The sequence below is a fragment of the Paroedura picta genome, chromosome 5 (genome assembly GCF_049243985.1).
Source record: "Paroedura picta isolate Pp20150507F chromosome 5, Ppicta_v3.0, whole genome shotgun sequence".
Taxonomy (NCBI): Eukaryota; Metazoa; Chordata; class Lepidosauria; order Squamata; family Gekkonidae; genus Paroedura; species Paroedura picta.
The window spans coordinates 52536880-52562899 of NC_135373.1; the positions used below are offsets into that span (position 1 = coordinate 52536880).

Genomic DNA, 26020 nt, shown 5'->3' on the forward strand with positions numbered 1-26020 from the left:
TTTCCTGCATGTGTGGATTAAGTAACTTATTCTGATTCTGTACATGCCATGTGGACTTCCACATTTTGGGAACTTGGAAAGATGTTGTGGGTTTTGTTTTAATTTGATATTCTGTATAGGGGAATGAATGTTTATGTGCTCTACAAATAGGTTAAACATTCTTCAGGCTTTGAGAAACCCCAGAAGTGGCGTAGTCATGCAGAATATGGTTGGGAAGCAGGGCTGTGAACATATCTACCCAGGGCCCCTCCCCTTCCCACCCCCTCCAGGCTCATCATTGGCCATTGGGATGGGGGCAGGTTGACCATATATGGTCATATCACCTATTAAATGTTTAACAAATTTTAAAAATATATAAAAATTAATTAACTCCCACCCATTCAGGAAACCCTTCCAGGGCCGTCAAGAAACACAAAACCCTGTCTGAGAAAGCCTGTCTTAGACCCCCTGTCCCTCCCTAAAGTCACATGCTCCACACTCATTCCTCTAAGCAGGCCTGCCTGCACTCATTCCCTGTTGCTTTCAGAAGTTCTTTTCTTTGGCAGCTCCATTTCCTGTGCTTCATGCCTTCTACTGCTCCCCTTCAGTCCCGATAGGACTGTCCCAGTATCTCCATTGGGGTATTCTGAAAATGCTGAGCAAGCTGTAATAACACAGACAGGGAAAAGAATAGATGCCAGAACCCTACTGAACTGGTCAGCTTTTTGCTGCAGATCTCAAATGAGTGACATTAAAAGTATTATTTTAAAAACCTGAACACAAAGAATCAGTCTTCTTGCCTCTCAGACACGTGTTTTTAAAATTGCCCTTTGTCTGAGATGGCGGGAGGTGACTTTGATCCTTACTCAGAGAGGTTGGAAGAAAACACCATTGCCCCAGAGAAGCCCTGCCAGGCAGAACTTTACTAAGTGGCTTCTTGGCAGAAATGATGTGAAGCATTATGGCTGCTTTGTTTTGTCTCTGAAGAGTGCATTAAATTAGAAGATTGTTTGATTGATTAGGAGCCTCTCCAGGTTTTTGGAAAATGCAGGGCAAGAATGTAGCAAGACAAAAATAGAACTTTCAGCCAGCAAACAACATGCAGCACATTAAGAATGGGGTCACCAATATGTGTAATCACTTTAAGCTGCAGTTCTTGAGTGGCATGTGAACAGAAGAAGTTTGGATGGCAAGCAAAAGAGCTGTTGATCACATACTTATTTTTTCAGGCCCCTTAGAGGTTTTTTCAAATGGCACTGTTTCTGCTCCCCACCCCCATCCCCAGATGTCATAATGCTAGGGATCCCAGGCAAGAATAAGAATAGGAGCTACACTGAACATTAGCTGGGAAGATTCTGAGCCTGGAAGGAGAAGACATCCTGAGACAACAGCTCATCCAGCACTGGAGAGAAGCAATCCAATTTCAATTAGGAACTTCCAGGAATCATGTCAGTTTGCCTTTTTCCACACAAAAACTCCTCTGCTATCATTAACTTAGCCTTCAGTTAACAACATAGGCCAAAACCAACTAACTGTCAATAGTATGCACATTATCTCAATCAGAAGCCGTGTGCCATGCTACCTAAGGAAGCTGCTAAAATAGGCTTGGACAGGTAATACATTTTAAAAAGGGGCTGTGTTTTATGCACCAAAAAGGGCTTTGATAGTTTTCAAGACAGGGGTGGCATCACAGAGTTTGGGGGGAAGGATTCTGTCTCCAGTTACAGGGTTAAGCAAGTGGGACACAGTAAAAACAGATTCTTTGATTTCTGCCCTTGGAAAGGCAGAAACCAGGTATGGGCTCAGACTGTTTGTGGGGTAAAATTGGGCTAGTTCTAAAACATGAACTAGCCAGGGGGAATGCATACTGTAGGGAAGACAAGAAATGCACTATTTATGCAAAAGTTCATATGCAGCCTATGCTGTATTTGTGCAAGAAAAGGGCTATCACCCCCACAAGAGAAGGTAGGGAATGCCCTGCCACTAATCAGCTGGCCAGTGAGGGGAATAACCATGGGAGGGAAGTCTAGGTTATATCACCAAGAAATGTGGTGACATCACTTCCAATGTGCACTGGAAGTGATGGCATCACAGCAGCGACATTCTAGTATGTGGGCAAAACTCTATGGTAGCCATTTTTACCATAGAGTTTTTGTCCAGAGCATTGCCATGATGTCACAGTGTGATGACATCACTTCCAATGTTGGAAGGTATGTAGCCACATCACCAGTGATGTTGCCTGGGCCTCCCTCCTACTCCTGCTAAGTCCTCCCCCATCCCCCACTGTTTGCCAGAAGGGACCTGGCAGCTCTGTGCAAGAAGCCTATTGTTTGCACACCTCAGTTGGTGGCTTATCATGACAAATTGCCAAATGCTCAGAAAAAATCTATCCCTTAACATAATATAACCCATATTTTATAGTTTTAAACAAGCAAAGGATATAGGAAGTTTATTGAGTACCATAGGACCTCTGTATGTCTAGTGGGTGCTGTGTTTGGATTTTTAGGACATGTGTTTTACTTGCATGAGAAAATATCATTTTCGAAGTCTAAAGGAAATTGTGGGGAGAAACCCTTTACATTTTTCCTTTCTGTGCTATAATGGGGATAAAGAGAGTTGACAAAGAGATTTTTTTTTCTCTCTCTCTCAAAATTCTAGAACTCAAGGGCATGCAGTGCAACTGATGAGCAATAGAGTCAGGACAGACAAAAGGAAATGCTACTTTACACAGAAAGTGATTAAAATGTGAAATTCACTGACAGTGGATCCATTGCTAGCCACAAGAATTTAAAAAAAACTATAAAGGGAGATTAGGTAGATACATGGGGGTTAAGTATCAATAGCTACTAGCTATGGTGACTTAGGGGAACATCCAAATTCAGAGGCATTAAACCTCTGTATCCCAGAGCTAGGAGGCAGCATCAGGAGGCCTTGGCCTCTAGGCCCTTTTATTGGCCCTCCAGAGGAATTGGTTGGCTAATTTGTGAGACAGGTTGCTGGACTAGATTCGCCTGATCCAGCAAGATTCTTATGTTCTTAATTTCAAACGTTCTACTCTTTTCATTTTGTACACTAGGCTCTGTGGGTATCCTCCCTTCTATGATGAAAATGACTCTAAGCTTTTTGAGCAGATCCTTAAGGCAGAATATGAATTTGATTCTCCATATTGGGATGACATCTCTGAGTCTGGTAAGGAGCAGACACAATCACCATAGTTCCTAAAGTGAAATGCATGATTGGTATCACTTATTGTGTGCACTTTGGTTCCAAGCCTTACGTTCTCTTCTCATCCCAAATGAAATCCCTTCTCATCTCTTCTGCATTCTGAAACTTCTCATGTGACCCTTTTTCTTCCCTCCCCCAGCTCTCCTGGGAGAATAAGTCTCTAAAATGTATCATGAGCAGGATTGAGTGCATGTTGTGAGTCATATGGAAAATGTGTAGAACGTGGTATTAGGTGTAGAATTCAGTTTAGGTTTAATTTTTTTAAGGAGTACATTTCTAGCCCTCATAGGTATGATGATGGTGTTTAAAAGTCTAAAAATACTGGGGGGGAAATTTAACAGTCATGAAAATTCAGAGCCGGGGGGGCAGGAAAGTCCACCAACATTTGTTCACTTTTCACAATTTAGTAGTATAGTAGATGCTGGATTCAGGGGGGGGGGGGTTGTGCAGAAGTTGAACAGTCTTGGCACAGAATTTAAATTTCTTTAGTGCATGCAGCTCCTGGAATGACAATGTAAATATTTTATCAGAATTTGTTTCATAGTTCTAAGCACCTGAATGAAATCATAGTCTCCTTTAAAAAGAGAGAGAGAGAGAGAATAATAATGTAACCCCCTGTGCTTGCAAATAAAATGCCAGTCTGGTGAGACACTAACATCAGGTTAAATTATAGCAGGCATGGCTATTCACTTGGCTGACTGTCTTGTTACTTCGGAAATGGCCTTGCGTTCATAAAATGTTGCTTTTTTAAATTCCTTTATCAAGAGATAAAGATCATTTTTATTATGTTTCCTTGGGGAACATCACCCAAATAGTACACAGCATGTCTGTGCTGGGTAAACTAATATGAACTTTTAATACCATGATGTGTCTTTCCTGTCTTAGACATCAAGTACATTTCTTTCTCCCCCGCCCCAAACACAGCTAAAGACTTTATTCGAAATCTGATGGAGAAAGACCCAAATAAAAGATATACCTGTGAACAGGCAGCCCGACATCCATGGTAAGTGGTTTTCAAAGTAATTTTGTCTTCATTGTTACTTGGTGATATCAATAACTTGATTCAAGGAGTAAAAACAGAAGAAGCGCACACAAGCAGCAATAGCCCTGGAAATCTTTTACATCACTGTCATGGCATAGCATCACTATGGACATTGAATTAAGCTCTCAGCAGCATAATGCTATGATTGCAATCACATTATACTCTTAGGCTTGAGAGTCAATCTCTGAGGGTGAGGGAAAAGGATTAATAGAGTGTGAAAGAAGGGAATACGAGAATTTTTTCCCATTGACAATAAAATAAAGTTATATTCACACATATGAGAAACACTTGATGCTGAGCAAAAGGGAGTTGCATACAGCAGGGTTGTTCCAACCCCCCCCCCCCCAATGCCCTCATGCATATGCTACAATTAATGTCTTATGCACATGTTTGTATTTGCCAGGTTCATAAATCAGTAATGCCTGACCCTTTGACTAGGGATTGGCATGCACCAAAAATCCCAGTTCAGTTTGGAGTTCAGGCTGTTCCTGAACCAAACTCCCAAACTCAGATGACCCAGCCCCCCTGAAACAAACTGGCCCATTTCAGGCTGGTCCATTTTGCTTCTTACCACATAGAACCCTAGTTCCACAGGGCCTGTAAAATGGAGCTCTTCTGTCAGGCCCTTGGTTGAGGCTAGGGTGGAAAGGTCTTGGGCTTCCCCCAGGTAGAGCCAGGTCATCAGCCTTGCCCCCCACCCTGAGGCAGGAACCACCACCTGGAAAGTGAGCGAGAGGGTTTTTTTGTTTGTTTGTTTGTTTTGCTGCTGGGCAAATTTTTGTTGGGACTGTTAGGGGGTTGATGGGTTTTAAAGGGTTTTTATTGGGAAATAATTATTTGTAACCCGTCACAAAACATTTTTTCAGGAGTGGTGGGCTAAAAGTCAAAATATAAATAAACAAATGGGCCATGGGGGGGTTACGTGACCATCTGTGGTCATAACACCCAATGTTAGTCACTGGAATGAAATAAGGAACCACAGATGGTGAATGCACAGTGCACCAATTTGAAGCCATTCTAGTAAAAGCAATTAGTTTCTCTTTCTTTTCTCATGTCACCCACTTGCCTTTCAACCAGTATTCTGATTCTTTCACTGAAGGCCAACCAAAATTCCTCTTCCCATGTTTGATTTATGATTCAGGCCATTTGTTGCAAAGGTGATGCTGACTAAACTGACTCCATAAAAACCAATATTTGTAAGGACACAATGGTTATACACAATGGTTTTGATCCACAGAAACAGGACTGTGCCTACATATTGTGGAAATCAGTGGAAGAGGGTGACAGTAATTATCATTGTGTCAATGGTACTTACTTCCAAGTAGTCAGTACTGCAGCAATGATCCTGAACCATGTCTACTTGGACGTCCCACTGATTTCAGCAAGAGTTGACAGGTACAATTACCTGCCATGGCAGCCACTGTCTCTGGATATGTTTTGGACAGCAAAGCAGAGCAACTGCCATTGGCAAGGAATACGTCATTCAAGACAAATATGACACCCTTTACATATGAAGCATGTATTTGAGCCGGGCTCACTACAATCAACCAGAGTGGTCATTCTTACTTTACACTGTCTAAGAAAAGCAGTGCAAAACCCCCAACTCTTAGTCATGAGATCAGTTCTCAAAGCATAACTTTTTGTCATGATCTGTCATACCTGTAAAGGCAATCACTACAGCTTACTAGAAGTCACTGCAATTATTAATTGCTAAGATAAATCCTATTTTCAGAATGTACAGCATCTCAATCATCACTAGATTTGTTTAAAAGACCCAATGCTTTCAGTGGATTCAAACTGAAAGCCCATTTACTAGGAACCCAGGTCTGGTCTACATGTCCTTCAGAATGAGGTGGGAAAACCCTAAGATAGTAGAATGGAACAAGTGGCGGGACATCTCATATCTACCTCCCCCATTATTTCCTCTTTCTCTTTCCTGAAAGCCCCCATAGAGTCTCCCCCCTTCCCACTTCCATCTCTCCTTAGCATTTCAACACCGAGGGAATCTGTTGCATGAAGCTACAGTGCTCCTTTTATCATTATCATTTTTTTTAACCCACTCCAAAGTATTTTTTATTTCATATTTTTCTGCAAATTTGGGAGCCTTGTCAGGTTTGTCTTGTCACAGCTTTAGTCACAAGGTTTAAGCTAGAAACATCTGAGCCAAGGGTGCAGCCGGCTACCATACCTCAGTTGTTTAGAGTCTGTCATATGTCCATTCTTGACTACGTTTGATGTCTATTTACCTATTTTTTTATTATTTAAAACATGTTCCTGTTTCTTCTTTAATGCCTCCTTTTATTCTTATCTTTTTCAGGATTGCTGGTGACACAGCCCTCAGTAAAAACATCCATGAATCTGTCAGTGCTCAGATCCGCAAGAACTTTGCAAAAAGCAAATGGAGAGTAAGCAGTTGTGTTTTCAGCTGATGTTGGGCAGAGCTAACATTAATCTTTATCCAGGCATTTTTGACAAAACAGAATGTGGAATATGTCACACCATTTCCCCACACACAAACACCATAGGTTTTAACTTAATTCTATTGACTAATTATTGGAGCACTACAAAAGGACTCTTGAGAGAATGGGTTGGGCCTTTTGTCTTCTTTTTTCTAGTTTCTGTCTTACAAAGGAAGAACTTGTAAAAATAAAATCATTGCCTCCCAGCACCATCTCACTGCAAAAACATTCCAGTTCTTCCAGTGTAATTAATACCTGTACTACAGCAGCATCCATCGGCTAAAAGGAATGAGGGTTGTAACTAGAACTGTCATATTGCTGCCAGTTAGACTCAAGTACAATTGCACTTCTGCAAACTGGAGAGAATTTTTGGTATTACTGACATGTGCTGGGTTTTATCATTTCATTCCTCATTTTTGGTGGCTTTCTGATAAGAAAACCTCTCTAAGTTCAGTAAAGTTGCAGATGGTTAGTAATGAAGGAAGAGGGCAATCTAGACAAAATTACCTCTAATAGTCTAGGCAAAACTACCTCTCCAAACCAAACATTGTACCTTCTTTCACATCCAGCTGTGTGTGCATGCACACAAATACATAGACACTTCATTTGTGAGGAAGGGAGAAGAGCCAGGGAGGTCCATCTGACTATTACTGTTGCTGGAACTTGAAGTGAGAGAGGGCAGGCAGCAATGCTGTACAGTGGCAGGCTTCAGGTCAGTGGTGGGGTCTCAGGGGACTCCAGCAGTCCCAGTGATACCATCCCCATTCTAATCATTTAGAACACTGTCCTTGTTCTCACAAGATAATCATGCTGGCTGGAATTGTGTAGTCAAACAATGCTGGAGGTGAGCACACATCCTGTCAGTGGTGGAATATTTTTGCGTTTGACAGTCAGCCACCAGTTCTGGTTATGCAGGAGGTTGGGGGGGGGGGGGGCTGGGAGTGGTTTGAAAAAGTACAAAGTGTTCCTTTTGCAGATGTTGGAGGTGGGGCTAAATGTCTAGCAGGCTTTCTTTTCTTTCCCAGCAAGCATTTAATGCCACGGCAGTTGTGAGGCACATGAGAAGATTACACCTCGGCAGCAGTTTGGACAGTTCAAATGTAAATATGTCAAACACACTCAGTTTGGCCAACACCCTCCCCGATGGAACAGCCAAGAAAGATTGTGAGTATATGACCGCCCAATGGCTGTCAAATCTTGCAGTGGGTAGCAGATGTCATCCTGTGATCTACTCTTGCCCATCGCTTCTTCTGTGGCCAAATGCCTTGACAACAACTGTCAAACCAGGTTAAAAACCCATCTCTTTAGGTAGCTGTGTTGCCATGTTGGTCTGCAATTAGAAGAACAGGATTCTAATCCAGTAACAGCATAAAGACCAGCAAGATTTCCAGGATAGAAGCTTTTGGAGTGTCAAAGCTTCCTTCTGACAAATGTAGAAGTAGATTTGGATCCAGCAGCAATTAAAGATGAAGCTGGAAATCTTGTTGATATGGACTTGAGACTTGTTCGTTGCTAGAGAGATCTGGGAAGATAACTTAGGTGAGCCTTGCTTTGCGCTGCCCCCTGGAGAAAGTTTTCCAGCTGGCAAAGAATATAGGTAAATAGACCAAAAGGTGGTTCTTGATATAAAATTCATTAGCCACTTTGAGAATGTCTGTTGACAGTGGAATAGAGATCTAAAGATAAAATTCTGCAGTTCCAGCACAGGACAGTGCAATGGCCACTCTCTGAAGACAGTTAGTATTTGATTTTCATACCACCCTTCAGCTCAAATAGACCCAGGGTGGTTTTCAGCAATCAAAGGAAAATAAAAACAGTGTTAAAAACCTGTCCCTTCCCCCCACCCTATTTAATCTTATCCACTGGCTAACCATATTGGATAGTATAAGATACAAGGGGGGCCACGGAGAAGAGGGAGGCCTGTATGATTTCAGGCCACCATGGCTTCAACCATTAACCTAGCAAAAGATTGACATTTTGCAGGCCCTGTAGAGTTTTGCAGCTCCGTCAGGGCCTGGATCTCAGCTGGCAACTCATTCCACCAGGCTGATTGACCACATGGACGTCTTTAGGGCCAAGGTTTACCAACAAAAGCAGAGTACAGTGCTCTCTTGGTATTATATTGTGAGAAGCAGTCCCTCAGATACACAGGGCCCTGACGTTGTAGGGCCTTGGAGGTCAGTACCAAAACCTTGAACGTGATCTGGAATTCCACCAGCAGCCAGTGCAGCCTCTGGAAGGGAGGTTGAATATGAACCCTCCATGGGTCCTCATGAGGACTTGAGCAGCGGCATTTTGTACCAGTTGTAATCTCTGGGTTAGTACCAAAGGTAGCCCCATGTAGAGCGAATTGCAGTAATTCAGTCTGGAGACGATCATTGCGTGGATCACAGTGGCTAAATCTTCCGGGGCCAGGTAGAGTTCTAGTCGTTTCACCTGGCACAGATGGCAGAATGCCTGTTGAGCTCCTTTTGTGACTTGTGCCTGTTGTGCTAAAAAGCTGAACAATACTTTTTCCTACAACAAAGAATATGTCTGGAATTCCCCAAGATGGGCCACTGAAACCTTCATGATTCAACTGGAGCAGATATTGGCAAGCACAGGCTACCTTTAACCTCTGGCTCTTTCCTGGGGGGAAAAAAAACTAAAATAAAATTACAGGCTGGACCACTGTCATCAACTCATTCCTGCAGGGATCTCATGTCATGTTGAAATAAAGTGAGACACGAAGCTTCACAATTGCTGAAAGGCATGGGGAATTTCCTTACCTCCCCCTGGACATTTAGGTGCATTAGAATAAGGAAATGGTGTTTTGGCAAAAAAAAAAACAAGTAGGGGAAAGGAGGCAAATAGCAATCAATCTTTTGAATGCTTACCAGGAAACAGAGAGACTAATGAAGCTTGCAATAGAAGACTGCAAAATAACTAATTCAGGAGGCAGGCATAAGCGTTTCTTTGGGCTTTGTTAAAACAGAGTTGTTCCAGTAAGAACAGATTTAAAAAAGGAGTCAAAGAAGCTGCCTTGAGAAAGGCTGGGCATGGAAAGTGTCATTGTTGTTCAAGTTTGCTGTTATTCATTTTTTACCCTGAGCTTTCTCAGTGACAAGATTAGTTATGCTGAAGGACAGCCAGCCCCCCTATCCCTACTGTGTCCCCACGATGGGGGTGTATTATTGTTGTTGTTGTTGTTGTTGTTGTTGTTGTATTTATACCCCGCCTCCCCCCGAAGGCTCGAGGCGGCTTACATAACCCCGTCCCCTAAAACCATAAAATAACAATAAGATCCAATAAATTTACAATAGTGGCAACAACGATGGCTTAATCTTACTCATTTGGTCTCCGCATCCTCAACTACAGGAGGGGGGGTGACACTCTCTACCGCCAGTTTGTGACGGGGGGGCTGGTCTTCTTTCCGCCTGGCCTCAGTTATAAGCCTGTCGGAAAAGCTCCGTCTTACAGGCCCTGTACTTCATACTTTGCACCAATATGAGGTTTGGGATTGTTATCTAGAAAATGTTTTATTCAAAGGGGAAGAGTTCTCTTCAGAGGAATACTGCTTAGGGGTTTCGTTTCAGATCACATGAGGTACAATTCTTGTAGTTCCTTATCTTTCATTCAGTTTTTTATTTTCAGTACTATACTTTTTTTAGGCTATCCCCCCAAGATTTAGTGAATGATGTACAGATCACCCCAGATAAGATTTTGAAATGCATCAGGCACCCTATCCAATATTGTAGATTAAACGCTGATCCTTTCCCTCTCTGCCTGAATGAAAATGGCCAGGCTGAGACCTGCAGCAAGCAAAGCTCTTGGTGCCTTCCACACCATTCAGGTATCCCAGTTACATTACAAAGTCATCTCTGTCCACATTGCTGCTTGTGACTTTAAAAGATTTGTAGTTTCTTGGGAGGAGATCTCAGTGGTATGAAAGGGAGTAACAGTAATTCTCCTTCTCCCATTCAAACATTGTCACGTAGATAATCCTGGAAAGGAAAAAGTGAGCGCTGGGCCTGGGAACTGGGCAGTACAGGCTGCATACTTTGAGTTCTACTGCTGAATGCTTTATGGAGGAATCTAGACCCCTATTGAATATTTGTTTAGCAATACCCTCAGGTAACTTTGGTGAAATAGCCCAGTATTTCAGCTTCCTGTGTGCAAAAGTTCCACTACTCTACAGTGAACAAGGTCATGACTTTCCTTCTGGAGCATAAAAATATTCCCCAAATCAAGCTAACAAAAGGCTTTTAACATATGGCTGTCCTTCTGATGGAGGACAAGATCAAAGCCTCTCCCTGGAGAACCACCACACTGGCATTGTACAAGACAGCCAGGTGTTCTGTGTGCTAATGGACTGTGTTCACTATGTGAGGAATGCAGGGATTCTTCCTGATGTCCACAGGGAAGCTGCAGGTGGGGAGAATATGTGCCACTGAATCCACAGCTGCTGGGAAATGAGAAAGAGGTGCCAGCTGTCATTGCAGTTGCTTGTCACATTTGCCTGAGAGACAGGGCTCCTAAAAATGGCTGGTTGGCAATCAAACCTTTGTTTATGTTCGTTTCTGGAGCTGGAAAGATGAGAGGAAGACTGCTGTTCCTACTCTTCACAATTGCATTTTTATCCCACGCTCTCTCCAGTTGTCTCATTTTAGCCCCACAGCAACCCTGTGAAGGAGGCTAGATTGAGAGGGAGATGCTAGCTGTGGGTAGAGCAAACAATGGGGCTGCCATTTTCAGCAGTAGCACCATGCCAGTATCTTTAGTTCTATCTTGCAGTGACTGAAACCTGGGTCTCCCCAGTGTGTCTGGCTGACACATTTTTTGGCACCTACTTGTTTCTTTTGAGTCATGGGTCAAAAGGTCATGAATGAAACAGAATGAAAACTGAGAGTTTTTGCTGGTTTTCTGCTAGCAGACAGCTGAGCTTTTCCTATGCGGCTGCATCACAGCCAGGCGCCCTCAGTTTGGCCACAGACACAGATGCTCTTATGTCTAGACTAGGAAAGCAGAGATCCTGAGCTCTTCATAAGGATCATGATCTGGCCACGGGGTGGAGACGGTGTTGGTCGCCCTGTTGGATGACCTCCGCCGCCAGCTGGATAGGGGCGGGTGGGCAGTGCTGGTTCTTCTGGACCTGTCGGCCACTTTTGACATTGTGGATCACAAACTGTTGGTCCACCGCCTCGCCGGCATGGGGATACGGGGCACGCTCTACGCTGGATACGCTCCTTTCTCCAGGACCGGACCCAGAGGGTAGCAGTGGGGGATGAGTTCTCACGCTCCTACAGACTTCCTTGTGGGGTCCCCCAGGGCGCGGTCCTCTCCCCCACATTGTTTAACATCTTTATACGCCCTCTGGCCCAGCTGGTAGGGAGTTTGGGGCTGGGTTGCCACCAGTACGCTGATGATCAAATAATACAGGCTTTGATTACGGGACATCACGTGACGTCTGTTTTGAAAGTATCTAAGATGGGTTGCATATGCCACTTTTGCTCCTATTCTGTTGGCAGCATTCCTCCCACTCCTTCTCTGCCTTGAATCATCACAGCCTTTCAGTCTCAGTTCCCTAATTATGTGTGACCCTTTCAGTCACACATAATTAGGGAACTCAGAAATAACCATCCCCTTGACTTGATTCATGTCACAGGTCTCATGTAGTTTGGCCCCAAGGAATGTGACATGCTGACATTCACTGGTCCCTCCCATGTCTACCAATGACATTTTAGAGCTTTTGTCCATTTCAAAATACCATGAAGGCCCAGGCCCCTGATGCAGAGGGCCAGGAGATCTTGTTCTCTTCCTTGGGTGGGCAGGTAGTTGTGAATTTCCTGCATTCTGCAGGAGGTTGACTAAATGACCCTGGAGGTCCTTTTCATCTCTATGATTCTATGATCCTTCAAGAGTTTTCAAGTACAGAAACAGTCTGCTTTGGTACTTGGGAAGGGGCAGGTGAGGCAGGCCCTTGGAGCCTTTTTAAATAGACAAAATCTTCTCTAAAATGGTTTTAGTAAACATGGGTCATACGCAAGATCGCTGTTAGTTTTCCTATTAATGAGCATTGGATCAGGCAACCAACCTCTCAGTCACTCACTGTGAAATGTAAATGTTTTATTAACTAAAGGAATGGGACCAACAGTAGACAGGAAAGATAGGCAGCAGCAAATATGTGGGAGGCCGTGGTAAAGCAGCATGAGAATGTGTATGCATAACCAGCCTCTTTTTGCAGTTGGGAACAGATGTAAGCTCTCTGAATGCAAACACTTTCTCAAATGTTCAACGATAGTGATCCCAGCTCGCAGACAACTTTAGAACTGAAACATCTTGATGATTCATCATCTCTGGTCAGCTACTTCTCCATGTGATTACAAAGGAACAAGGCCTCATCTTCCTTTGAAAACTGAAACCAAACAGCATCACTTCCCCAGAGTAAAAAGCTGATCTTACCGCCCGCCCCATCTGACAGCCATTTTGTGATGGTCCTCCCTTCTTTTTCCCCTCATTTTTTTAAATCTTACCGGTTTGACACCTAAGGACCTCTGTTTTCGCATTCTTGCCATTACTTTCCACTTGACTCATTGGTGATTTGTGGTCCTTTTTCTTTCAGGTATATCTCCATCCACTCTCTGTAGTTTTGCATCATCGGCTTCATCAGGCATTTCAGCTGTAGGAGAGAGAAGAACCAGGCAGACCACAATAACAACAGTGCATACGGGGACCAAGTGATGCAGACCTGCTGCTTACCCCTACAGGGGACATGCCAGGTGGGCAAACAGGCGGGCAGGCAAGCAAGCAAACCTTCACCCAGTGATTTCATCCTGTATTGCAAACTCAGCAAAGGACTAGAAGAAAAGAAGGAATTTTTTTAATGTCCATATTTTATACTGCAATTCTGAAACATTGCATTTATCACAAACTGCGATGACTCCCGCAGGGTGGGAGGGAAGGGGTCTGGATCAGGTCCAACAGTATCGGGTGTTGGTTGAATGAATCTAGAAATGTTCTAACTAATGGACACTCATGTTCATTCCTCAGTGATTTACTCTTTTCTCAATGTAGATAACAATACGTGCTTTTTTCATTAACTAAAGGTCTCAACTGGATTATTTAAATAGAGTTAATTTCAAAACATTATCAATTTTTATTTTGGGCTTCCCCTGTATTTCCCAGCTGCATCAGTTTTGTTTAAACTCGCATTAAGATTTTCAAGCATTGAGGGTTTCAAAAGCATATTAAAATTTAGATTCCTAACTGGATTGCAAACATGACTGGATTTTGCAGTGATTGTGAACATTAACAGCTTCCATCCAACTTCTCTTGGGGAAGAAGTGGACAGGAATCAAGTTAGTTCCCCTCATGAGTAAGGCTGCTCCCATACAGCCTCAATCTGAATTGGTGCTGTAAACTTGTGGCCAAGGCTATGCTTAGATATAAAAAGAAGGCAGCGATAAATTGTGGAGTGAACAGGAAGCTGTGCTTGAAACTTCCTCTCACGTGTCACTTCCTGCTGGGCTCTGCCCTTTTCCCTTGCAGTGCCTATCATCTCTTCAGCCTAGCTTATTCAGCTTTATTCCCTTCATTTAATAGCACTTCTTGAATGAAATCTTTATTGGATGAGGCAGGAGTCAGGAGGGAAATTCTTAAAATATTCTTGACATAACATACTGCGCTGTTATGCTGTGCATGTTTCTGTACGTTGTAATGTTCCCGTGCCTTTGTACACTTGTGAGTGAAAATGCCCATGTGAGGTAAACAAGGTCCATTTCAGAGAGACAGGTAGGGTGAGTTGGACCTCTCTTGTCTGTGTTCTGCTTCTACAAATTGCCTGTGAATGTTGTCCCTTTTCAACATCTATGCCAGGAGCAGGGAACCATGGGCAAGTGTGCAGAATAACAACACAAGGAAGGTTTGTTCAGCAAACAGGTCAGGTTCTCTGTCTAAGCAACCAAGCTAAGTTCAGAAGCACTGGCACTGCCCTCCTGACACAGGGGCTTGTAACTGACAGTGCTTCCTCCCAGCTCCATGTAGCTGCTTGCCAGGTCTGAGAAGATCCCTGAGGTGCTGACCCCGCTTATGTGTCTGGCCAAGTGCACCCCTTGTCTCTTCTGCCATGGCCTTTTTAGTTCACTAGCACAACGAAACCTTCATGCACAACTATTCTGGGGGCCTGAGGGAAGAGCATTTACCTACCTCTGCTCTGTGGTTATCATCTTTGATAAAAGTATGTGGCAAACCTCTTCTAGGAAGGGTTACATATGTCAATGTAATGGCTGTTCATGCTCATTTTACCAAGGGCTGCTGTACATGATCAGAAGTGAGAAGGACTAACCAATGTGAAGAGAACAGGCACATTGAATGTGTCATGCTAGGAGGGCCTAGGAGGTTTAAACAGATACTCATTCTCCCCAGCTGCTCATTAAAACAAAATCCTGTTTCCTACTGCAGATCTCCCAATTAAGGCACCTTCCCTTACATGCTTAACTTATACAGGCATCTAATGTGCTAGAGACTAAGTCAAGGTTGCCTTTGCTTCTATCATGGCTCTATTTCTTTATCTCTGTCAACCATTGTTCAGTGGGAAAGGAAATCCATAAGGCACTGGTTTCAGTCTCCAGTAAAGGATCTCTCGGAGCAGAACTGTGCCTGAATTAGTTTGGAGAGGCCCTGCTGGTTTGTGTCAAGAATGTTCCATGGCTAGGCAGACCAGAGGTCTGTCAGCTTTGTATATAACCTGGTCTTTCTTATGTAGAGCTGCAAGAGACATGGCCTATCTGAAGCAGACATAAAATCCCTCTCCTGTTTCCATGGGCAGCTATTCTGATGCCTTTCATGAGCAAGACAGGGAAATAACAACCTTTCCTCTCTTCTTAATATAATCAAGCCATGTCAGCATACAATTTAGCCAAAGTTAAGCCCATTAAAAATTAAGCTAGTTATTAAAATTGGTATATATACATGCATGTGCAGCATTTTCTTCCACTGAAACCAAGGAAATTTTAAATATTTCACTTTGGCTGGAACATGCCAGGAACTAAATGCACCTAAGTGTTTTCCTCCACTGTCCCCAAACTCCCTGTATTCCAGGACATGGGTTTTCATGGCTGTCCATGTTGTTTTGGTATCATCTAGACATAGCATACAGCCTATTATGTCTAATTAGATCGTATTTCTATTTTGAAAATCTGGGAGTGCTGCTGAACTATTCTTTTTTTCCCTGAGAACAATTTCACCTATGTTCCCTAAGCCAAAAGCTCTTCATTTGATATGAAATCTCAGATATATTTATGGTGAACATTCTGAAAAGAACTAGTAATCGTTTTCCAGATGTGAGCAGCTGAAATGGATAATTTCCCATTGTTCTTATCTCAGAATAAATACAGATGTAATATTCACAGTGATTTCTCTCCAACTATAATAGAAGCTGTAGATTTAATCCTATTCCGATAGCTGGAAAATATAGTGATGGTGAGCAGAAGTCTGCGCATCTCGCTACGGGTGAAAAAAAGGTTCTGTTTATTCATTGGAAAAGGTTTTAAATATCTGGAGAGATATTAGCTCCAGTAGGTGTGACCCCAGTTCAGCAAAAAGTAGGGTCTTGGTCAAAAACCTTTAACTAAATTGTTCCATGCCCTACTTTTCAAACAGTGGGTAGTTTTGGAGAAGGCATTTGGTATTTGGTGTCCTTTGAACACTGGAGACAAACAGTACCCCTCTTTAGTGGAGAAGCCATGACATAGCAGTAGAGCGTTTCCTTGGCATGCTGGTCCAATCCCAAGCATCCCCAGTTAGCTGATGTGGCAGACTTCCTCCTGAGACCATATTGAAACACTGTTGGCCAATAAAGACCATGATGAGCCATTAGTCTGATCCAGTTTAAGAAAGCTTCATGTGTTCCTTTAGCTTAGCCTCCCTGACAAGGTTCTTCTGAGGAAGAAGGGAGAGAGAGAACCCTGTATGCCACCCTAAGCTCCTTTGTGAATGGGTGAAGTAAAAATGGGACAAATGGAAACAAACCTTCAAATCCACTGCCCAACATCATATCCCTAGAGATAGAACATGTATCCCAGTATGCTTGACCCTCAGCAAGTTGTTCAGGCAAACAGGTTTTTATTTTTTATTTTTTGAAAGATAGCAAATAAATAAATCCAAATAAATTAATGCACTGATCTCTCTCACACACACACATACACACACACCTAATCTGCAGCACATAAGTCAAAAGGGCTTAAGCCTTCATCAGACTTGAAGTGTAACACAAAAAGAAAAAAGGTGGGAAGGAATGAAGATGTTCCAAGCCATGGTGGAAAGGCCTTTCTTTGTTCTGCAGTTTGTAGAAGATGAGAATAGGATGTGTTAGAGAACCACCTTGTCCATCTATGTCTGCAACATAGCCAGTCTCTCATTCAGCCTGAGAAAGGCATCAATTGGGCCATGCTCTCTGCTTGTGCTTTTCTGTAGCAACTCCTAACATTTGGACCAACATTTTCTTAAATCAGCCCCCCCCCCCCCGTCCAATTCAGTTCCATGTTTAAAATCAGAATAGGAAAGAGGGGGAAATATGTTTCCATTGTGAACTGTGATCAAACTGACTGAAAATGTTACATCTGTCTTCAGTTTGAGGATATATCTCCATACGAACTGATGAAAGTTGGACATGTCACCCCCTCCAAGTGTTGCTGTTTGTGTATGTGGAGAGAAATCACTGCTGGACTAACAGAGATGCCCCATAATCCACTAATGCATGAAACTGCACTGCATGGTTTTCAACGGTATGCTGTTTTCACACTTCTCTCCCTGAGCATTATCTTTATGTTAAAACACATCCCAAAGTGCTGGGTTTTCTTCTGTGTCCAAAGTTGATTTTGTAACTATGATTAAGTTTCACAAATTGTACTTACTATAGCTAAATGCAAAAAAATTGGTGTTATATGAACTTAGCATGGTGATGGCTAGGAATGTAAACCCCCCCCCCCCCAAGCTGTTTTTGGATGCTTTTGTTTGAAGGGAATAAGAGCATCCTAAATTTCAAATAGGATTCTATCTATGCATCAGCCCACTGTGCCTGTGGAGAAGAGAAGGAGGAAGGAGTCCTCAAATATTCTTTTAAGAACAACAATTAGGATGCAATCTCCTCCGCAAATTCTGTTCCTTGTGATCAGGATTGTTGAGTTGCCTACCACTGATATTCCAACTCGCAGAGCTGGCATCAAAGTGCTCAGGACATGGATGAAAAAGTGATACCCAAACACAGCAGCACCAAACGATCCTGCTGGTATTGAGAATGGCTAGTGTCAAGTGGTCAGTCTCTGATCTGTGGTTTGTTGGTAAGAAGGTTGTGCCTCTTGGCTGCTTGTCTCTCATCACAAGTAGCAATAGATTCAGGAACATGTTTAGTTTGTGTGGGGTAACAGCTGGACCCAACAGGTGAGGCCTAATTACGTCTCCCATTGCATATGCCCCAGACTCCCTAGCAAATGCAGAGTTTTCATAGTGAATGCACAGGGGTGTGGACAGAATACCTCTGGGGACAAGGATGTATGGAGCCACTGTTCTTAAAGAAAGTCCTCAAGACTGGAATGTAGTCTCAAGCCACACACATTTTTGTCCTTTTCCCAGAAAGTGATTTGCCTTTTGTGCTCAAACTGATCTAACAGAGTGTTCTGTCTATTTGGAAGCCAGCTGGTGTAGGAGTTTGAATGTATGAAACAGGCACAGTGAAACAAAGGACTGGACTGTCTTGCAAAGCATCCAAGCGCTCAGAATGCATTATTAACAAACCAATTCCTGTTGCTCTGTATGAAGTTTGTCTTAACCTGGTTTCCCAGCTACCAGAGTACTGATTTCAGTGGCTCCTTCTCTATTGGATCGAGGTCTCATTGCATCACTTTTCTCAAGCTCTTCTTTAGTTTCTATGGCAGGAAATGGGCTGGAAATGAATGAAGACTTTATGATAATCCATCTGAGTCTATATATGATTTCTGAGAGAATAATTTACATTATCTCCTGGGCGTTTGCCAGAAAAGGAGTCTATTATTAAAAATGGGTGAGTGGTACTGCTGTTTGGCCAAGTTTACACACACTCTGGAGCCCTCTCTGGGTAGGGTTGTTGTCATCTACTCACAAACTGGATTTTTTAAAGCAAGGATCCTCATAGGAGAAATCTCAGCGGTATGGTACATAACATATTCTCTGCCTTAGCCACTTGGGCAGAAAATATTTATCCCGGCTGGGGTAATGTAGGAATAATGTAGCCAATAGCAACCACACTCTTTCATACATTGTGAAAACAGCATCTTTGTTTCAAAACAGCTTGCTGAGCTGAGTGCATGGAAGGATTTAAGAACAAAGCAGGGGAGATAAAAAGAGACTGACAGCTGAAGGGAGGAAAGAACATGGGCCTCTTTGGCACATTAAGAAATGCCATAATCAATTTATATACTTTTTAAATGTTCAAGCACAGGCAAAATCCACTTGTCTGGATTTATTTATTTATATATATTGCATATTTGCAATACATCTTAAACCAGTTTGAAACTGGGTTAATATCATTACTTCTTGCAGGGAACCCTGGGAAATGCCATTTCTGCAGACTTCTGAGATTATTATGCTTAAGTTCATAGATGTATAATATACAGGGATCTAGACTGGGTCATAATAGAGAGATTAACATCAGGTTGAAATGTTTAAGTACATCTCCTGGGAGCTGACTCCTGCTGGCTGGGGTGTGCATTCCCCTTCTAATTTTTTTCCAGATATTTCTACTTTCACAAACACTTCCCTTGCCTATTCAGAACTCTCAAAGGGAGGTGATATTTATATTGATTCAATTTTTATAACTTCAAAATATTTACTACACATCATTATTGTGAATTGTATGCCAACTGGCTCAACAACATACAGAGTTGACTTTACTGTATATAATTCCCCATTCCAAACTGTAAAGTTTTGGCTGCATAGATTTGATATTTCTATATTCTTAAGAGCCCATGAGGCTGGGAGTTCAATCCCAGCAGCCGGCTCAAGGTTGACCCAGCCTTCCATCCTTCCGAGGTCAGTAAAATGAGTACCCAGATTGCTGCTGGGGGGTGACTGGGGAAGGCACTGGCAAACCAGCCCGTATTGAGTCTGCCATGAAAACGCTAGAGATCGTCACCCCAAGGGTCAGACATGACTCGGTGCTTGCACAGGGGATACCTTTCCCTTTTACCTTTACCTTATATTCTTAAGAACACAGCTAGGCAATTGCTGGCCTGAATCATTGATATTAACTGACCATTTTTTTCACATACAGAATAATATTGTTTGCAAACCTGTTGCTTGTTTGGAACACTTATCAGCAATAGTACATGTGAAATTTTCACTTTAGGAGTGAAAAATCACAGTGATTTATAGCTTTCCCCAGGTGAATCATAAACAGATGGCTGGAGTTATTTTTCACAAGTACAAAATGCAACCTAGAACTATACAAGTGGGAACCCGCGAGAACTTGCAGAGGCATCTCAGTTTTTCTTCTTTTATTGTTTCTTCTTCTCCTTTCCTGAAGACCCCAATAGTATCTCCCCTTTAACTGCTTCCCTCTCTCTGTCTAAGGTTGCCAACCTTTAGGTGGGGCTAGAAAACTCCTGGAATCAAAACAGATCCCCCAACTACAGAGATCAGTTCCCCCTTAGGGTTATCATGTCAAGGCTGGGAAATTCATGGAGATTTGGGGGTAGAGCCTTCAGAGGAAAGCCATCTTAGCAAGGCATAATGCTGCCCCTGGAGGAAATGGTTATATCCTGCTTGAGACTGCCCCCCTCTCCAAACTTGACCCGCCCAGACCCCACCCCCAAATATCCAGGAAATTTCTTAAGCTTAAGTTAACAACTTGTACCTCTTTTCCACCCAGCAGCCCACCTACCTTTATCTGTTCCTCTGTCTTAAGCTACACCCACATATATACACACAATCTCTACTTTGGAGAACTGCAGCCCAGTTCTGCACCCCAGTCCAGCTATATTTTATTTGCCTCCCATCCTCAGCTATTGTTATCATTTATTTACATCATTTATACCCCACCTTTCTCCACAATGGGGACCAAAGCAATATACATTATTCTAACCATTATAGCACACTGACATTTATAGGGTAGCTGAATAGCAGCCAGGCCTAGCTGGGATGTGCAAGTCATGGAATCAGGTTACATAAAGACTGCTTCCAGGGCTTCACGTGGGACCTCGAGCTCTCTCAGAATTACAACTGTACTCCAGACAACAGAAATCTATCCCCCTGCAGATAATGGCTGCTTTGGAGGGTGGACTCTATAACAATACATTCAGCTAAGGCCTCTCTCATCCCTAAACCCTGTCCTCAGACTCTACCACATTTCCAGGAATTTCCCAACCCTCAAACCTGGCCCCAATAAGTCCTCTCTCAAACTAGGGGTGCACATTTTATTTTAACCAGTATTTTTCAGCTCAGGTCTGTTAGACTAAAAATCCTAGATCTCCATACCAATACAGTATTCAGATCCAGAACTTTTCCGAAATCCTGAGTTTGAGGGGAAGGGATGGAATCCAATAAACTCAAGAAGAAAAATCGTATTAAAAAAAAAAAGCAGCCCACTCCTGGGGCCGACTGGGAACTTGTTTTGCAGCTTGATTTAAACCAAGCTGCAGGAGAAGCCAACTCTAAGGTCTGCTGTGATAGAGGGAGCGGATATCTTCCTGTGGTGTGAAGATCTTGACTGGGGACTTCTCTTCCATCCAGTGTTCATCCAGTTTCAGAAGCCAGCCCCAAGCTGAGCTGTTGTTAACAGGCTGATCCTTGGCTGTCTTCAGCAGTTCCTTTAAACTAAGTACCTTTAAGGCCCAACAAACAGCTGGGAGGCGAGAGCAATCTGCTGCTGCCTCACTGTTTTCAGATCTACCCGGTGATTCCTGAATACATCCAGGATTTTTTTCTAGCATTTCCTGAGAAAACCCAGATATATTCAAGAAGCTGAAATATACCTGAAAAATACCAATAAGATATTTTTGATAATATTTTTGCCTCCAAATGCACACCCCTAGCTGAAACCCAGCCTGGTGTACTGCTGTTGCTTATTCACTTATAAAACTGATGCTTAAAGCTACAGGGGCTCCTTTTATCATTTTTATACTTTTAAACCCCTCAATGTATTTTTTTTATATATCACATTTTCCCACAAACCCGAGGCTCCCTTTCAGTTTTGTAGAAAGATTTGTCTTGCCTGTTCACAGCTTCAGTTACCGGATTTTTTGTAGAAAGATTTGTCTTGCCTGTTCACAGCTTCAGTTACCGGATTCAAGTATCCCAAAATTTCCCAATTTCACTATTAGAATATAAGATTTATTGGCTGGATCCAAACTAATTTTTATGGCAGAATGTAACTTTCCCCCCATTCTGCAACCAATTATTAATCTATAAAATCCTGCCTCTGGAGTATGGGAAATCCTGAGGAATAACAGGGCCTACAAATGTAAGGGGAAATTAATAGATATTGGAGATTTAATCTGGATCTAACTCCAGGTCTTCTCAGTGGCAGTTTATCAAATATTAACTTGCAGTTGCAATATATATATATCAGATAACTGACACTGCCGCATGCCTAGAGCAACCACATCTGCAAAACACCTGTCCAAAAAGAGTCAACCACGTAGGTCAGCCTTGAGCCAGTTTGAATTCTCTATTTTAATGCTGGATGGGAGTTCACAGGGAGATCCTAGTTCAAACTTTGCTGCAGTTTGATGCTGCTATCAGAAGCTGATAATTCAAGTGTAGGTGTTTGGGACTAAAATGTAACAGGCCATTAACTTATTGTTTCTACTGACGTACTTTCATTGGTCATGCTAATAAGCTTTCTGGAGAGATAACTCAGTCATTCAGTCTTTTAACAAGAGCATGAAGGTTACCATCTACCACTCCTTCCTTCAGAATCATCCTCTGCCACTCTTGCACATCCCCTGAGCTGAGAGCCTTCTTGTGGATTTGTTCTCTGAAGGATATGGAAAGCAGTGATGATGTACACAATCCAACCAAAATTAAGCCCTTTGAAAGATTCAAGAATATTTCCCACTGAAAATAATAGGATTTGGGCAGGATCATACCAAGGGTATGTCAATAGTGGCCACAGTTGAATGCAGAGTTAAGCACATTTGAGTCCACCAGTTGTGTTGAATTGTGGCCATTTTCCTTATTCCACAGGTGGAAACTGCTGCACACATAGCTGATGTGGCTGAAGGTGCACATCTACACACATATTCCAGTCACCAGCACCATGCTGATGTAAACTCCACTGAGTGGGCTGTGTGCTTCTTTTGTAGAGGCACACATGTATCCAAAGCCATCTTTCATTATGCATGACTACTTTCCTGAGACTGGAGCTGGACTGGGACCTTTGTTTCTAACTGGGAATCAGCATTGACATTATAGTATTAATAAATACTTTACTGGGAATTTTTGAAACCTCTACACAAAGAAAACCTGGAATGATTCTTCAAAGAGCACTTACTGCAAAGCATCTCTTTTTTTCCCTTTGTTTTCAACACAAAAACAAGATGCAAGCATGTTTTATTACAAATAAAAAACCCTTACAGATTTAATCCAGGAATGTCAGTGTGCCTAATGTTTATGTCTTCTGAATGATTCAATTTCATAACACTTTTTTGTTCCAGGAGAAGAGAATTGTGTATTTACTCAGTGCATGTAACAAGACACTGCAAAAAGTGTAACCTGCATAAGGAGTTTGCAATGCTGCAAATTGCTAATGGGGCTCTGTTGCAAATTATTCTCTGCCTTGACAATCATGTATACATACCAAGATTTCTATCCTAACAGTAATTTAAGGGATGGTGAGAATGGTTTTCCTCAAATAAATCTAATTAAACCACCTGAACCTGTGCTGTTTTATTTTCAGATGTGATGTGCAGGGTAGGGAGAGGGTTGTTGAGTGTCACTGACTAATTGACTTATTTGTTGATTAAACCTATATCTGACTTTTTTACCACTTAAGTTCCTCAAGGTGGTGACAATATATGTCATATGTCATTTAATAAGTATATGCAATTTAACACACAGACACACACACACACAAACACACTAGGGGCAAAGCCCTTTGTATCCAAGAACACAACGGGCGCTAGAGTTTGGCAGTAGGAAGAAGAAGGGGATGAGTTGTCAGTCTGTAAGCTCATGGGATTGAATGTGTGTGTTGTGTGGGAGGTTGTGGTGGCATTGTGGCAAATGAGGGCATGGGTGTAGAGATATGGGTGTCAAGAACCTGTGGTTTGGAATGTTCTTTGAGTGTGGGAGAGGACTGACCTTTGGGAATTTTGGCATAGTGGTTACAGATGAGGTTTCCAGAGCCATGTCTTCAGATATGTGAAGGCAAAATCAGACTGGAGACTCTTCTTAGGGGAAGATTACATGGCAACCTCCCAGTTCTGCGTCATTTCCCTTCTTGTGTGAATTAGGCCCACAGACACTGAAATGTCCCCCTGCCCTAATATACATGGGGTAGTCACAGTACACAGGTGTCCACCGTGTTCCTTCTGACTCCATTTTTTCACTGTTGATAAAATGTTATGTGCCCACATGCTTCTTTCATGATTGCTCCTTAGAAGAACGGATTTTTGTACCCTGATGTTTACTACCCAAAGGAGTCTCAAAGCGGTTTACAAACACCTTTTCCCTTCGTCTTCCCACAATAGACAACTTGTGAGGGATGTGGGGCTGTGAGAGGTCTGAGAGAACTGAGAATGGGCCTCAGTGATCCAGCAGGCCTCAAAGCATTTTCCAATTATCTTCCCTTCCTCTCCCCATAGCAGACTCTCCATGAGAGAGGTGGGGAAGAGAGCCTCACATGGAAGCTGGCAGCCCTAAGAGAAAATCTCTCTGTGTACAGCAGTCTTGACCTTAGTAAGGTTTTGTATACAGTTTTTTATTTGCCAGGCCAAGGTTGAAAAAGTCACTGCAGTTCCCATGTCTCTCCAGCCATTTACTTTTTCACTATTTACAGTTTCAGGCTGTAAATATTTATTTAGATCTTCCTGCACTTTCCAGACTCACAGGACTGATGTCTGCACCCCAGAATACAAACAGTTGCTGGTAAGGGCTGGCCATAGCCCATAGCCCAGGAGGGACACACCTGCACCACTCCCTCCCAATTGCAGGCAAAAATGGCTCCTTTGAAGGCTGGACTCTGAGGCATTGTACGATTTTGAAATCCCACCTCCAAACCTCCAGGAATATTTCCAACCCAGGGGTAGCCAACCTCCAGGTGGGGCCTGGAGAGCTCCTGGAATTACAGTTCATCTGCAGAGTATAAAGATCAGCTCCCCAGGCAGAAAGGGCTACTTTGGATAGGGTTGTGGTAGAGAAGAAACATTTAAGGCCTCCCACACAGGGTGTTGTTGAATTAAAAGACTTGAGGCCTCCTGCACAGGATTGTTGTGCAGATGAAACAGGAGACAAAAGAACCTCCACAACAGCATCCAGTTTTGTCTGCAGAATAACGCTGTGCAGTGGCCTCAAATTTTCAGAGAGTTTCAAAGAAGAAATACATATGGCTTGGCTGTGTCTAACCCCTGGCCAGAGCAGTGTTTTAAGTGAGGAGGGGCTTTTCTGTGGCCTCCCTGTCAGCCAACTGTTTGGCAGAAAGGGAAAATTCCTTCCCCCCCTCAAAAGGAAGGCCCTCAGGCTCCCCTGCATTGCTCTTGAAAATACCTCCCTCCTCTCAGTCATGGGCTGTTAAAGGCTCCTTCCCAGCAGGCCTGAAGGGGGGGAGGGAGGGAGTGCAGTCACCAGCCTCCTGCCAGCTCTGTCAGGGTTCTGAGACAAAGTTACAGTTGGACATGACAGTTAGGAGAGCCTTGGGGCGAAAAGGGCTGGCACAGCCTGCCCAAGCCTCCGTTCTCATCCCCTTTGGCAGCCCTACTGACCTCCATTCCCTGGTGGTGAGGGGCAGACTGGCAGCAAACTTTGGCCCTGCCAGAACTTTGGCTTCACACCTCCCGACTGGCTGGAACTCTGGTCTGTCCTGGTGAGGGTCCAAAGGGTCTTTACCTGGACTGGCTCCACCCACTCTCCACCTACTTAGGCCTTAGCTTTTTATGTTTATACAGCGATAGCTGTATAAAGATTAAACAGACAGACAGACAGACAGACAGACAGACAGACAGACAGATAGATAGATAGATAGATATAGATAAAACGTGGAGACAGCTTCTAATTCTAGTTTGCATCTCTAAGTCAAAGAAGTAGACACATTCCCTACCTGAATATGCTGAAGGCTTTGCTCTGTGCTGCTATTGGGCTGGCAGTA

At 43.0% G+C, this 26020-nt stretch overlaps 1 protein-coding gene across 5 annotated transcripts in view; it reads left to right on the plus strand.

Annotated features, from left to right (window-relative positions):
* CAMK1D (calcium/calmodulin dependent protein kinase ID) overlaps nt 1-23589 on the plus strand; it is a 202755-nt gene extending 179166 nt beyond the window's left edge. For 2 of the 5 annotated variants that reach the window (XM_077337955.1, XM_077337957.1), the window contains exons 7-11: nt 3056-3168; nt 4129-4207; nt 6564-6651; nt 7731-7869; nt 13307-23589. In XM_077337955.1, the coding sequence (XP_077194070.1) occupies nt 3056-3168; nt 4129-4207; nt 6564-6651; nt 7731-7869; nt 13307-13425 (538 nt within the window). In that variant the 3' untranslated portion in view covers nt 13426-23589. The remainder of the gene's footprint in view (nt 1-3055; nt 3169-4128; nt 4208-6563; nt 6652-7730; nt 7870-13306) is intronic. The other 3 variants (XR_013231072.1, XM_077337953.1, XM_077337954.1) reach the window with 3 other exon arrangements.
* Nucleotides 23590-26020: the final 2431 nt, after the last annotated feature.